At 38.8% G+C, this 14,716-nt stretch overlaps 1 protein-coding gene across 4 annotated transcripts in view; it reads left to right on the top strand.

The window, feature by feature from the left end:
* TGDS (TDP-glucose 4,6-dehydratase) overlaps window positions 1–14,716 on the top strand; it is a 37,992-nt gene that overhangs the window by 12,285 nt on the left and 10,991 nt on the right. For 2 of the 4 annotated variants that reach the window (XM_019524552.1, XM_019524553.1), the window contains exons 4-7: window positions 5,534–5,662; window positions 8,224–8,314; window positions 10,047–10,189; window positions 13,158–13,256. In XM_019524552.1, the coding sequence (XP_019380097.1) occupies window positions 5,534–5,662; window positions 8,224–8,314; window positions 10,047–10,189; window positions 13,158–13,256 (462 nt within the window). The remainder of the gene's footprint in view (window positions 1–5,533; window positions 5,663–8,223; window positions 8,315–10,046; window positions 10,190–13,157; window positions 13,257–14,716) is intronic. The other 2 variants (XM_019524554.1, XM_019524555.1) reach the window with 1 other exon arrangement.

The raw sequence follows: 14,716 nt of genomic DNA, 5'->3' as shown, positions 1-14,716 counted from the left end.
ATAGACGATAGTAAATTTATACCTTAGCCTTCACTGTATTAAATTCAGATTTCCTTTTAAGATGGTTTATTTTTAAAAAGGAAAAATTATATATTTAAATATATATATTTTTAATCCACTTCGGAAGTCAAGAAATATTTATTCCCAAATGTTAAGAAACTGATACGGTGATCTTTTGGCTGTGGCTTGACAGGTGCTAACATGGCAGATTCAAGTTACTGCTTCAATTCTGATCAACTGGGATAGCATGTTGCCTTTGATTTTCAGGTTTAGAATGGGAAGCTGTTTCCACCATGCTATTTTCTTGCATAGATCCCTGTACCACTTTCATGTGGGGAGCAGGTGGGTGACTTGCATGTGCATTCTGCAGGGTGTCTTTATGTTGGAAAATGTTACTTCAAAGCATGTACAAGCAGTCCTCAGATATACAACACAACTGGTTCCTGAAAACAGTGTCTTAAGTCGAAATGTAAGTCGGAACCAATTTTCCCATAGGAAACAATGTTATAAATGGGGGATTAGTTCCTGAACCAAGGCCCAGTACCCTGTTTTCACCAAAAATAATCCAGAATTTTGTATTCAATCAAGTATAGATGAATAATATAGTTATGTTAATATATTTGTATTGTAAATAGCAATCATTGATTTGGAAGGACTTCTTTGAGGTGACTTTGCTGGACTTTTTGAGGGGCTCTTGGTTGGATTCTTCTCAGGAGTCTTGGCTGCAGGTTTTTCTGGAGTCTTGTCTGCTTTCTTAAAGAAAGTATCCAAGAAAGTTTGGACAGATGTTCTTCATGAAAATGGGTGACAGTGGCTTGTTCGCTGTCATTGCGTCACTTCAGATCCAGCATTGTAAAGTTGGAAGTGATGTCAGAAAGTTGAAACGGTGTCAATTTAGAAACGTAAGTGCAAAATGTTGTAAGTTGAGAACTTCCTGTACTCCAGAGACTGAAAAATATTTTGTTAAATATGCAATAAGCAGACTTGAGAGATGTGTAGAACTGCTATTTACCACAGTGATTTCTCTGATAACTTGTGCAGGAGTAAAATGGGGAGCTGTGTTACCCATGCAGGTGGCTTTTGGAAAGCTGTCATATTTTGCAGCGTGCATTGCTTCAGATTCTATTAGCAACTGCAGGTTGCTAGAAAGTCAGTGTGAGATTAGACTTTTGCAATACTTGGCTTAAACCCAAAGGGTTAATAGTGTTAGGAGTCTGATTAGACATAGCTGTGAATATTTTATAGTGTATATATTTTGAAATGTTTCTAGCTTATTTGGACAAATTGTCAGTTGGCATAAGTCTAGTTAAATTCAGGGTACTGATCAAAGTACTCTTCCTATTGCTTTTCTGTTTTGCTTTATGCCAGTATAAATGACATGCTTAAAATACAGCATTTTTGGTTTTTTATCTTTAAAAAATGCTCGTGATGCTGTCCTCTGACTACCTCCCTGTTCAGAAAAGGGGGAGAGACAGAGAATCAAAACAGGGAAGAGAGGGGAGAGAGAGAGGATTAAGGGAGAAGCACAAGGTACTTATCCAGAAGCCATAGAAATCTGGGGCATCTAGATGAGGTAATAAGTGTGTGTGTGCTGGACTGTGCTAATCGATGCTTTGCTTTGGCACAGAGAAATAGAACAATCACAGTTGTCTGTGTTGAACGTGTTAAGTTTCTTGGTTTTCTTGGTAAAACAAAAACATGAACTTTTTCATTTTATTTTATTTGACACGAAGCCAAACTTCTCATTTTGCATATTTGTAAGAAAAACAAAGATGATGAAAGGCTAAGCTCTCAAAACAAAGAATAGATGTTAGTGCTCCCTCTTTACACAATAGCTCAAAGGTTCGAGTACTCTCAAAAAAATTGAGACACCCAAGTTCATTCTTTGCCTGAGAGGTTTTTATTTCATCTCCCTGTAGTGTGCAATAACCACCAGCCCTGGACGATGCAATAGAATCCAGGTCCCTGGTATCCACATAGTTTGCAACCCATTTAATTTTCAGTGGGTAGCCAGATTTTCAGTGTGGCTCTTTGCTCTGACTTTTATTTCAAAGGGTGCAGTTTTCCACGCAGCTTCTTGAAGACAACACAGCTTCTAGAAGCTGTAAATGCTGCTGGTTGGTTTGCAAACCCTTACCCTAAATTTACAAAATATCCAGGTTCAGCTGTCACTCATAATCTAGGTAAGAGTACTTAGTTTTTCCTGTTGATGCTGTTCATGTTAATATAGAATCGTAGAAAAGTAGGGCTGAAAGGGACCTTTGGAAGTTATCTAGTCCACCCCACTGCTTGAGACAAGATCATCCCTGTCCAAACTATCCTATACAAATCCTTGTCTAACATATTACTAATATGTGTGACAGATATAGTCAAATTTGTCACACAGCCTCAAGGCATGGCACCCAGACTTGCCACAGATAAAGCAGGGAGACAACTGCTGCTACAGGAGTGGTTAAAAAACACTTCAGAGATCCAAGGAACAGAGCCACACCCCCTACTATAAAGGAAGGCAACCCTACCCACTTGTAGTCTGTATCAGTCTGACCCTGAGGTAAAATTTCTTCCTGACTGGAAAACTGGTGACCAGCAGGGATCCTTTTCTCTGATTTAAAAAAAAATTCCCAATTTTTAGATCTAAGAAAATGTAACCCCAAATCGACCCTTTTCCATGATCAAAATGAAACATCACTATATATGTGTGTATTATGTGTATATATTGTGGTGGTTCATTTTGATCATGGAAAGGGGTGGATTTTGGGTTACTTTTTTAGATCTGAAAATTGGGGATTTTTTTTATCAGGAAAAAAAAGGATCCCTGGTGATGAGTGTTGTCTCCAGGCCAAGTGTTTTAACTACAAGGCTTAGAGAACAGAAGAATGAGAAGGAGTTCTAATCTCAGTGCATGCTTAAATTTGAGACAAAGATTGTATTTAGGCTAATTTCAGGTGGCTGTCTTAACTAAGTGGCTATATTTTGAGATGGGTCTTTTTCAGTCCTGAGGGAGCTGTTCTACTTTTGTATAAAAGATTTAAATAGATTTTTTTTTCCTGCGCTGGTGTGTGGGTGTGTGTGGGTATAAGTGTAGGATCTGGATCCCTGGGCTCTAGTGCCTGCTCCAGTATCCTAAACCAAAATATACTAGGAGCCTACTGCCTAAGGTGCTCTACCAGGAGGTGGAAGATGTACAACCAAATGTGCCCAGGCAGAGGAGGGAATTATATTTGGGTCTCATATCCTGGTTTAGTGCTGTTGTCCAGAACTCGAGTAAACTCAGATGTCCCATTTCTCCCCTGCAAAAAAGCTGAGCACATTCACAAAAGTAGTCTCTGGATCACTGAAACCACATTATTTATTTTCCTAGGCTTATGCCAGCATTTAAACAAAGATGCGAAATCTGATCAAAATAACTTTAATGAGCTAGAGGGCAATTGCATGACTGGGTCTATTTATGAAGCATTGCAGTGTAGGGTAGCAGTGGGAGGACTGCCAGAAACAACATAATTAGTTTAAAATAAGGATATGTCTGTATATATGCCAGTACAGCTTTCCAAATTGACTGTGTTTTTCCAACCTAAAGAAGGTTAATTTAAGCAGCATACGGTACTTATAAACCTGGAAAAAGAGATTCTGTGTGGATGCAAGGCTGTGCCATGGGGGAGGAGCTCTTGTAGATAATGTTAATTAGAAGATTATGCCACACTTAGAAACATTTTAACAGAAAAAGGGTGGAAATAATGTATTGAGGAGCTGCTTCCCTTGGTAAATCCTATTATTATGGAGAGTGTAAGAGAAATCAGAAAAGCATAACATTTCTTTATATGTATTTGTAGAGGAAGTACCTGTGAAACTTTTATTGTGTTGTGTTTTTATGAAACCTTCCATTAATTTCCGGTGAAGTTTTTGTTGGCATGTGTGTTCAACACACCATGTTATGATTGAAACCAGAGTATGATTTGAATACAGAATTGAGAACCAGGTGTTGAATTCTCATGAGCCCTAACTCTTCTTCCTTCTGTGTGGTGAGCATGTTAGTTGACACTTGTCTCCCTTTCAGTATTTGTATAAAAGGGGGAAATATTGCACTGTGCACTTCACAAGGGTAATGTGATGTTTGAATTTAACTGATGTTTAAAAGTACGTTGAACGAGGAAGGCAAGGTTCTTTGGGAAGAATTGATATCCTGTCTGCCGAGGTCCTTAGAACAACATGGCTATGACCAACAACCCTGCAACATTGAAGGAGGAAAACATTTTATAAATGAAAAAGGTTACTGCAAAAATAATTGAGCTGATGCTGCAACTTAAGGATGTGAAAACAAGAACATGATAAAATAGGTATCTACATCAGGTGTTTTGTGCTGTGGGTGTATTGTGAGGTTCAAAGCTGCTGTATTTGGCAATGTTTTGGTATCTAATTTAGCATTTCTCACTGAAGATGACTAGCGTTACCAAATATGCTAAATACGCTCTGCTTTTCTTTTGGACTTGTGGTTTTCAGTCAGGAGCTGGTGCACTGTAGGGTGCCACCAGATCCTTTTGAAGGGTTCCTGGAGGTGTGAAGAGATATGCGGATAAACCAGGTTCAGGCTTGTCTTTGCCAATGATGCCCTATCCCTACTGTCCAGCCCCGATTGTAGGAAGTAGGTACTGTAATAAATTAGTTTTAGAAATTGGGTGCTGTTCAATTCAAAAAACTTGTGGAGGCATGCCTTGAGTCCAGAAATGTTGAGAACCATTGCTTTAGAAAAACAGTAGTGAGCAGATTGTTTTATACCTGTTCTCCTACTGTTGTCAGGTAGACACTGAATACTGAAAAAAATGAAAGTGGATAGTGTTGACTTTCAAAACAATATGGTAACTTTCAGTAATGGAGGCAGAGTAGTAGTAATGCTGTTCAAAAAGCATTTATTGGTTTAAATTCTGAGCACAGTTGAGAATGGGGAGGAGAGAGAGAAGTCAACTTAATTTGCTTCTGATGGATGTTAAACTAAAACCTCTGGCTATGTAGTTATACAAAATACTGATGTATCTGTACTACTTCTTTTGCCCTTATGAGAGCCTAAACTACAGTTCAGAATAAATAATTTCCAATTCATTTTCTATTTTTAGAGCCACTAGGTGTCACTATTTATGCACATAGTATTCAAAACCTTAGATATTTTATTTGCAGTGTAGGCAAAAGCTTATGAGTAGCTTTACTATGAATGTTAGAGATGATGATGACATTTTTAGTGGTAACTTGAGTTTCATTCTTTAATGAGCAGTATAAATCCTGAAATGCAAGTACATTTTAAATGCATGTAATGGAGACTCTTGCTTTAGATTCACTTTTATCCTGTTATTTTAGAGGTCGCTCTGGATTATTTAGTTCAAAATTCAGTTAACTCTGACACTTTCCCTGCCCCTTCGTAGTGCACAGACTACAAAGACGCACTTCTCAGATCCACTTTATTTAAAATGCAGATATGCGTATCCATGATTTTTTTTTCTTGCTTTTTGATCATTGTCCATGTCCGTACTTCCTTCCCAACCAGAGGCTCACTACTGAGGAACTAAGGATACTTCTTCCACTCACTCCTATTGAGGCACAGCAGAGAGCAGCATTTAGGTCAGTAACTCTCAACTGGGTGATGCAAGACTCTTTCAGGAGTGCTGCAGTGAAGGTATGGCCAGCATGGTGTACAGACAGAATGGCCCCGCATGCCTCAGTTAATAAAAACAGGCACATCCACTTGTTGCTGCTCTTCCTGGTTTGTCTCACCCCCTTACCTTCCCCTCCCCACCTCCACACTCCTCCTGGAAACAGAGGCACCTAGGACACCTCGTTGTGGTAGTAGCACTCCAATTTCAGTCGACTGAACTACCATATTCTATGGTGTACAAGTTGTCACATTGTATAAGTCGTCTCCATAGTTCTTCTCAAAAAAGTTAGGATTTTTGTAGATCCTGTGTATAAGTCGGTCCTGCCCTGCTGGAGGGGGGGTGGGCCAGGTGGTAGGAGGGTGCCTGGGTGAGCCGGCGGTAGGGATGGCATGTGAGGCACTGGAAGTCTGAGTGGGCTTGTCTAAGTGTTGGGTTGGGTGCCTCTGAGCTTGGGCAGCACCTGGCCAGGGGGTGCTGTTGCCATACAGGGAAGAACTGGCAGCTCCCTGGCTTGTCAGCTTGTCTCCCAGGCACAGGGGAGGGATGGGAGGATGGGCAGGCTCCGCCAAAAACAGGATCGGGTCTCACTGCTTCTGCCTTCAGCAGGCTCCTGCAGCCCACAGGATGCCTGGTGCTGCCCAGGAAGGGGCTGCCTCGTTCCATGGGCAGCATGGGATGTCGGGCAGTGGCTGGTGAGGAGGTTGGGGGTGTCAGGTAGGTCTGGGTGCTGCCCAGGCTTCCAGTGCCTCCCATGCCATCCCCACCACCTTTTGCCACTGCCAGTGCACCCTGCCACTTTCCTACGCCACCCTGCCCCCCACACTGCCTGTGGAGCAAGGCAGCCCCTTCCTGTGTGGCACCAGGTGTCCTGTGGGCTGCAGCAGCCTGCTGAAGACAGAAGCGGTGAGGGGTCCGATACTGCTTTTGGTGGAGCCTGCCCATCTATCCTGTTTCTGGGGAGTGAGCTGCCACCTGGCCAGGCAGCCCCTGAGCTGCAAAGGTGGCCTAGTCCTTCCCTCTGTGGTGGCAGTGCCACCCGGGCTGTGTGCTGCCCAATTGGTAGGGTGTTAGCGTAGTGTCTGGCTGAAGCGTTGACATGGTGTATAAGTTGAGGTGGAAATTTAAGGGTAAATTTTCTTGAGTTCAAACCTCAACTTTTACACCGTGATATATGGTAAACAGGGGCACCACAATAGTGGTTCTCCACTGGCATCACAGCAGATAACATTTATGTATGCATGTATTTATTTTTTAATGATGAGGTGCCTTAAATTTACAAAAGGTTGAGAGCCTCTGAGTTAGGCAGTGAAGATGGGTTCAGAGTTGCATTGAGGGGCTTAGAGTAGACTTGAGTATCCCCTTCCCTCTGTGGGATATGTTCAGGTTCTTGAACCTACATGTGGTCATGCTATCTCTCTCTCCTTTCCTCTTTCTCAATGGCGGGACCTCTGGGGTCAGGAAAGGATCAGCATAGATACTGCCTTAATGTTTTGGTTTGTATCGGCCACCTTAATTTTTTGTTACCTGGCTTTCTTTTCCATTTAGATATTCTTTGATATTTTTTTTTAATTATTATTATTTTAATTATTTTTTATTTTATTTTCTTTATTTTTTAAGTTACTACATGCATTCTGGCTTCATGAAGATGGTATGACAAACCTTTTAAAATTTGTTTTCTATAATATTTTATATTATCTTGATATTTCAGCTTACCCTTTTCAGCTGCAAGGTTGTAATTGTTGGTCGTGTCTGTAATGAGCATAAGAGGGGTATTGGCAGTTGCCAGTTTATAGTTATTCTTTGTGTAACTTAAAAATTAATATTGACAGTTGTTAGATCCATAATTGAAACTCTTCCAGAATGTAGAGCAATCCTTCTGTCAGCTGCCAAACATGTTCTCTCCAGAAGGCGGTTGTTGTTAAAACATGGCACTGTGACTTGTTTTAGTACTCATGGTACTTGCTATTAATACCACAGAACAGCATCAACCAGTTTTTTTCTAGAGGGAATAAAGAGCATGATACTTGACAGGTCATTAGTTATATCTCTACTCTTTTTATTTTCTGCACAGTCTTAAAAAAAAATATGTATTTGTCTTTTAGAAAAAGGAAGCTTCCAGTTGAAGTTTTACAGCTGTAGCTTAACTTTCTAACAGGCCTATAAATCTGGGGAGGAAAATAATTTTGCTACGATAGATGGAAGTCCCAAATGACATGTGTGGGTGGCTTTTTGGATGTTTGTGGGGGGGGGGAGGTTGTTTTTGTTTAAAGCTTTGAGTGAGATTACAAAGCTCTTACTAATATTGCTGGTGATTTTATTCATGAAAATAGCCCCACTTGTGTAAATGAATGCTGTATGCTTTTAAAATTAGAATTTAATTTTTAAAACGGTTCATCTTGTAGTGTATAAACAGTCAAAGTATATAGTTTTGCATGAAGTCACAGTCAAGGCAATATAATAAACAATATCTGCAATAGTAAAATGGTATACAAAACTTGGTACACTGGAGGGCTGCTGCTCTAGTATTGAAAGCTGACTTCTACTGATAGCTTTGTTTCAATCTAACTTTTTTCTTCTTTAGGGTGACATCTGTGAACCCCATTTTATAAAACAGCTTTTTGAAAGTGAGAAAATTGATATAGTCCTACATTTTGCAGCACAAACGCATGTAGGTGAGCATTATTGCATGTTGTTACAGTGATAAATGTACTAGATGCGTGTTGCTTGAAATAAGTAACCTATTCATGTTGTCTGTTTTCATTGTTTCCCCCCTTCATATTACATTAAAGAACCATAGTATTCTGTTTATAGCAGTTCAAAGTAGCACTGCTATGATTCAAGGTCTGTTGGTATTTCCATTATACACCTGTTTTTAGGGGTTTACTGTTTGTCATAAAACAATGCCTCAAGGTAAGACTACAGATGTGGGAAGTCTCAACTAGGGAGTATTGCTTAAAACAAATTTGACACCTAAGGATATTGTACTACTACCTGGCCATCACCTGTTTTATATCTTTTTGAACTTTATCAAACTGTGTGTTTAACTACATTTTTGTTTTTAAATTGTTAACAAATCTGTTCAGGAGCTTATGTGCAATTGCCCTGGAATAGCCATACATGTATCTAGAAAACAGTTTTAGGAGTTTAGGTCCTGGTTTGTAAAAATGAGCTTCCAGTTTTTAACATACTTTCCTGAAGTTTTTAACAATTATTCTTGCAGTTTATGCTTGGAGACAAGGTAAAAGAGAATAGCATTGAGAGAGGAAATATTTTAAACCAACAAACAAACCCCCGCTCCCCCAAATTTGGGTCCTAATGTAATTCTATATTTACTTTATTTAATAGAAATTGTCAACAGAAGTCCACGAGATACTCCGTTGCCTTTAGCTTCCTTGATCCTAGCTACTCCTAGCAATCTAAACAGAAGAATTTCAAGCAACTTCAAGGTGTCCGCATAGAGTTAATATAGAATAGCAGTTGTGCTTTAAATTTGCATCCTAGTCTATTCTGCCCCAACTTCCCCTTTAAAAATAAGACTTTAATTTTTCTATATTAATGTAGTTTTGCCTTTTGGGGTGTACTTACACTTTGTTCCAGTAAAGATTTTTCTGAAGATATCACCTGTAAATGGTTTGAAACTAGAAATTTGCATGCATGAGGACTTTAATGTAACCTTTTTCATCTGATTGCATAGTATCTTATCTAATAATAGTTTAATGTTTTGATATTGTACTGCAGGTGACTGCTGTATTGATGTGTATTTGTATAACAATTCAAGTGCCATTTTTAACTTAAGTTAACTTGTAGTAATGTAAATGCAAGTGTAGATACTCTACTTTATCTTGGCTTTAGTTCTTCTTACTGTTTAACTATCAACAGGGATCCTGGTTTACTCTGATTTAAAAAAAAAAAAATCCCTGATTTTTTTTTTTTTTTTTTCAGTTTAAAAAAAAAAAGGTAACCCAAAATCTACATTTTTTTTTTTTCTGTGATCAAGCTGACACACCACATATATTAGTGGTGTTTCATTTTAGTCATGGAAAAATGTAGATTTCAGGTTCTGTTTGTTTTACTTGTGGGGGTTTGTTTTTTTGTTTTTGGTTTAACTGAAAATTGGGGATTTTTTTAAATCGGAGAAAACCAGGATCCCTGATTATCAAGGAAAACTGTTTATTATCAAGAAAAAACACTTTGTGCTGTGGAACAAATGTATGATATATTATACTTGCATTGAGACATTTGTTTAATTAAACACATCAAATAAGTTAAAAGAACATCAAAAGCTCTAATCCTGGCTGTGTCATGAAGTGGTTTGCTATTAATATCTTCTTGTGTTATTTCCCCTATTTTCTTCCCTGTTAAGATTATAACAGAATGAGTTCTCTTTCATTTCTGAAAATTTAGATCTTTCATTTTGGCATGCTCTGGAATTCAGATATGTGAATGTTTATGGTACTCACGTTCTGGTCACTGCTGCATATGAAGCCAGTGTGGAGAAGTTTGTTTATGTCAGTACAGATGAAGTGTATGGAGGTAGCAATGATGAGGTAAGCAGGGAAGTGCTTCAACATTTTTGGGGTTTTTTACCTCTCCTTTTATATAAATAATTTTTAAAAGAGTTTAAACAAAACAGGTTTTTAAGATTAATTTACCCCAGCTTTTTGAAAATAATGCAGGCCTGATTTCTGAAGGTGTCTTGGCTTGTAAACAGGCACTGATTTTTGTTACTAATGCTTAATTTAGTATTAAGCCTCTTATTGACTGTTTGTGATTGGTATAGTGAATCATACATGAAGTGTGTGAAGCAACTGATTTTTTTTTAAAAAAATTGTTTGCCTAATCTTACAAGCAATATGGAATGAATGTACTGCTATAAATTCTGTTCCAGGAGTTGTTTGAGTTTGTCCTTATCAAAAGAAAACAAAAAAATTGTGTTCACTTTTTCTTGTCTGTCTGTCAACTTGGATTGTAAGCTCTTTGTAGCAGGAAATTGGTTTGTCATATACTTAAAATATCTGGCACACTTCAGGCATGATTTGAAATGATTAGTTCATCAGTACAAAAAGTAACTATTTTAGGGAAAATATTATGGCTTCCCATCTGTGAACAACTACTGCTAACCACCAGGGAATATTGTACAATTTCAACTGCAGCCATTTTAGTGCAGAAAGAGTGAAGAAATTCTGTTCCTTACAGGAATGGATACTGTAGGCTCAGGTATTAACTCTTATATAGTCAACCTTTGTATCTATAAGAGCATAGTTAGAGGATTGTCATTTTGGATTAGCACTTTGTTAGGATACGTATCACAGCCATCCAGGAATGAGAACAGGGGTTGTTTGCTCTTTTTGAAAGATCATACAGTTCAGAGTATGGTTGGGCATGGTTCTGGTGACCATGTGCAAGGCTATTAAGATGAAAAGATGTGGCAGAATGATTTGTGTGTTTTGCCTGAGAAGGTTGATGTTTTCTCAAGATAAGTTGCATGAATGCCATTGCTGTAGCAGATAGCATCAGATCACCTCCACTACCAAGAGTTGGATTGTGTCTGTAGATTATCAAGATAAGAATTAGTTGCATCTCTGCATTCTGAGACTAAATAGACAAACTCAGATGATTTTATTTTGGGTGCACTTTCTCTGCCCTTGAGCCTTTGCCTTCCTGTGGATTTGTTCTCTTGAGGTCTGCTGTGTATAGCAGCTTGGGAAATGAAATGAGCCAGGACTGGTTCTGCAGTGTCAGTCATCTATTATGTGAAGTATAAAGAACAGAGTGCTGCTTCAGTAAGAAATCATAGAGTAAGAGATTAGCTGACTGCTTATATCTTGCTGATCACCATGAGGCAGAGTTTCCAGTACCTATCTTGGCTGTGTGAGAAGTAGCTAACTGATGACTGAACCAGATTAGATAAAGCTGTCGTCCCTTTTCTGCAGTTCCTAGTATCTGTCTGTTTCGGGTGGTGGGGAGAAGAATTGGCTCTGGCTTGTTAATTTGTAGCAGGTGCCCAAAAAACAGTAAGCCAATTCATCTTTTGATCCTTTTGGAACAGGGCCAGAATTGATGAAGCCTTGCTTTGGAGAGCTACCAACTACAATTTTGTGGGTTTTGTAGCCTGATCTTTCCCCTACTCCCTCCTTCCCCCACAACCCCCACACACTTCATCAAGAGTGGAGGGGTGTGGTAGAGGGTAATCAGTATGCAGATCGGGCCCTGAACTTGGATTTGGCAGTAGCGTTGCACTTTTGGTCAATGGGAATATGAGCGAAATGGAGCTCCAGGCCAAGTAACTTAATAAAAATGTGTGGGAGAATTATTAGCAGTGGTAAAATTGTTCTTGGTTTGTTTTACATTATGTAATTTTAATTTTTTCCGTTCTATTCTGTGGTTACAAAGCCTAAAGAAAAAACTTCATAGGGTAACATTTTATTTAAAAGCAAGTTTCTCTAGAATGTATTCTTACCAGAGTTGGTTTTATAATCTGAGCAACCCACTTGAGGTATTAAATTTACAATCAGGCATGTTAGTGTGCCAGTTATGAGGTATAGGTACTAGCTGCAAAATGCAATTAAGTATCTGAACTGTTTTTAAACGATTAATTTAAACTTTGTCATCAAATGAAGTCCTCTCATGAAGTCCAAATAGCAAAAGGATTCAGAAACTTTCACCAGCCAGAATTGAATGATGGTGAGTTGGACCAGTAAGACACAGGTGTGCAACAATAACAGATACTGTTTTGTAATTATTGCTTCATGAAATATCAGGAAACAGTTTTCATAATTAATTTATGAATATTTAAGGTACTCTGTATTTATAAGAAAAAGAGCTATTGGTTTTGATATTAATATCATTGATAGCCAATATTTTATTATTTTAATAATCTAACTTATAAGATTTACAGCCAGAACATGTCAGATTATATGATTTTGTTCAATAGTTTATTCAGAAGATTTGATGCAGTTGTTCTTGGGATTTTTCAAAGGTCTTTCATCCTGGGAGTCACATAATGTTGATTCTCTGGGCAGTATTCTTCTCTCAAAGGTGCCCATCCTCCATAGTGCACTGTGTGAACAGACCTCACTGTTCGTGCAGCGAAGGTCTGAAGGACTGGGACTTAAGGATTTTGTCTAACATTCAAGTAGTGTTAAGAGGTGCGTGCAGTTAATGTCTCTGTGTTGCTAATGCACTTCCTATGGAGATGGTGGTTTGCACAAGGTGGAAATAGGGTGTGATCTGTCAAGGACCTTTAATGGATGTAAGGAGGTTAGTTTAGCCATGGCATTGTTGCCTATTTCTGCTATTGGTAGTCATGAAGCCTGTTTCTCTTTTTTTTCTCTTGCTTTTATGATGCTATCTTCACCTCCAGTACTGTTGAACATCTAATGTGTTCTGTTCCCTGTGTTTGAAAGAAAACGTTCAGACTATGACATCATTATGAAGCCTGTCTAGCATTCTGGGATTCTTTTGGATAAAAGATACTGCCTAAAGCACGTTATCATTCATATTGATTTATTTTAGGAGTTCGATGAATCCTCACCCAAACGACCAACAAATCCGTATGCCTCATCCAAAGCAGCTGCAGAATGCTTTGTTCAGTCTTACTGGGAAAGATACCAGGTAAGCTTATGCATGCTTCAGGAGCTATAAAGTTTTTTTTGTACTAGCCTATTTGTCTTAAGAGTATCAAAAGAAAATGTATTAACCACAGTGTAGACACAGTGCCACCTATTCCTGGATTTGCAACTTTGTGTATGCACTGTATGCCTATCTTATTACCAGGGATCATGGCTTTCTCTGATTTAAAAAAAACCCAAAAAAACTTCCGAATTTTCAGATTGAGGAACCCCAAATCCACATTTTTCCATGATTTAAAATGAAACAGCACTATATACAGGGTGTTTATAAAGTCCTTGTACAATTTTAAACTTTAATAACTTTGGATGTACACATGATAGAAACAAACTGTAAACGGTGATTGAAAGCATAATTCATTACATTTTAACACAATACAGCTCAAATTTCTAAACTGCAGCATAAGTGCCATCTTTCATGATAAATCATTCAATCCAATTTTCCAACTCATAGAAAACATTTTCCAGTTGCTGCTGAGTGATTTCATGAATTGCAGTTGTGATCCTTACCCTGTGCATAGTTTGTACTATACTAAAAAACTTAATGAATTATGCTTTCAATAGCCATTTACAGTTTGCTTCTATCATGTGTATATCCAAAGTTATTAAAGTTTAAAGTTGCACAAGGACTTAATAACCACCCTCTATATATTAGTGGGGTTTCATTTTAATCAAGGAAAAATGTGGATTTTGGGTTACTTTTTTAAATCCAAAAATTGGCCATTTTTTTTTTTTATTGGAGAAAACCAGGTCTCTATTTATTACTTAAAGTGTTACCTGTCTTATTACTAAAAGTGCACCCCTTCCCCCCCCGGTATTTATACAGTTCTCTCAATCTCTCTCTCTCTCTCACTCAGCTATGGATTTCAATATTGTTATATTTTTCTTTTCTTGTCAGTTCAGTCAAAAAGAACTAGTGTATTTACCTGACTTCTAGGTGACTGAATTTTTAAGATGACACCCCCCCAATAATTAAATTCCGTACATGGGGAAATGTGTAAATTTCTTAGAATTTTGCACCTATAGAATTTAATTATTGGAAGATCGTCTTAAATGTGTCCCATCCCATTTTCCACTCTGCTGGGGAAGGCAGTGGCGGTGCTCCCAGCCAGCGGTGACAGTCAAGGAGTTGGGGAGGGAGTGGGGGGAGCAGTGGGGGACAGGCAGTGTAGAGGTGATGTGGAGGGGCAGACAGGCTGCTTAACCTGGAGCCTGTCCGCCCCAGCCCCCCCACCTACTTCTAGCTGCCTTGGCGGCCCTGATTTCTCTCCCCCCTCACTTCCCCCAGTGCTGTTTCTGCCCCCCCAAAGGCTTGAACCCCCACCCCTGGTTTACTCCATACTGGCAAGCTTTCTTTGTGCTGTGGCCTGGGGCATGGAACATGGCCCTGTATCACTAATGTGGTCCTAAGGTTGTGGGGAGGGAAAATGGGGCAGCGGCCAAAAG

The sequence above is a fragment of the Gavialis gangeticus genome, unplaced genomic scaffold, assembly GCF_001723915.1.
Source record: "Gavialis gangeticus isolate Ggan-Ray unplaced genomic scaffold, GavGan_comp1, whole genome shotgun sequence".
Lineage (NCBI taxonomy): Eukaryota > Metazoa > Chordata > Crocodylia > Gavialidae > Gavialis > Gavialis gangeticus.
Note: the sequence above shows the minus strand (reverse complement) of the source record. Positions and strands in the feature narration are given on the sequence as shown.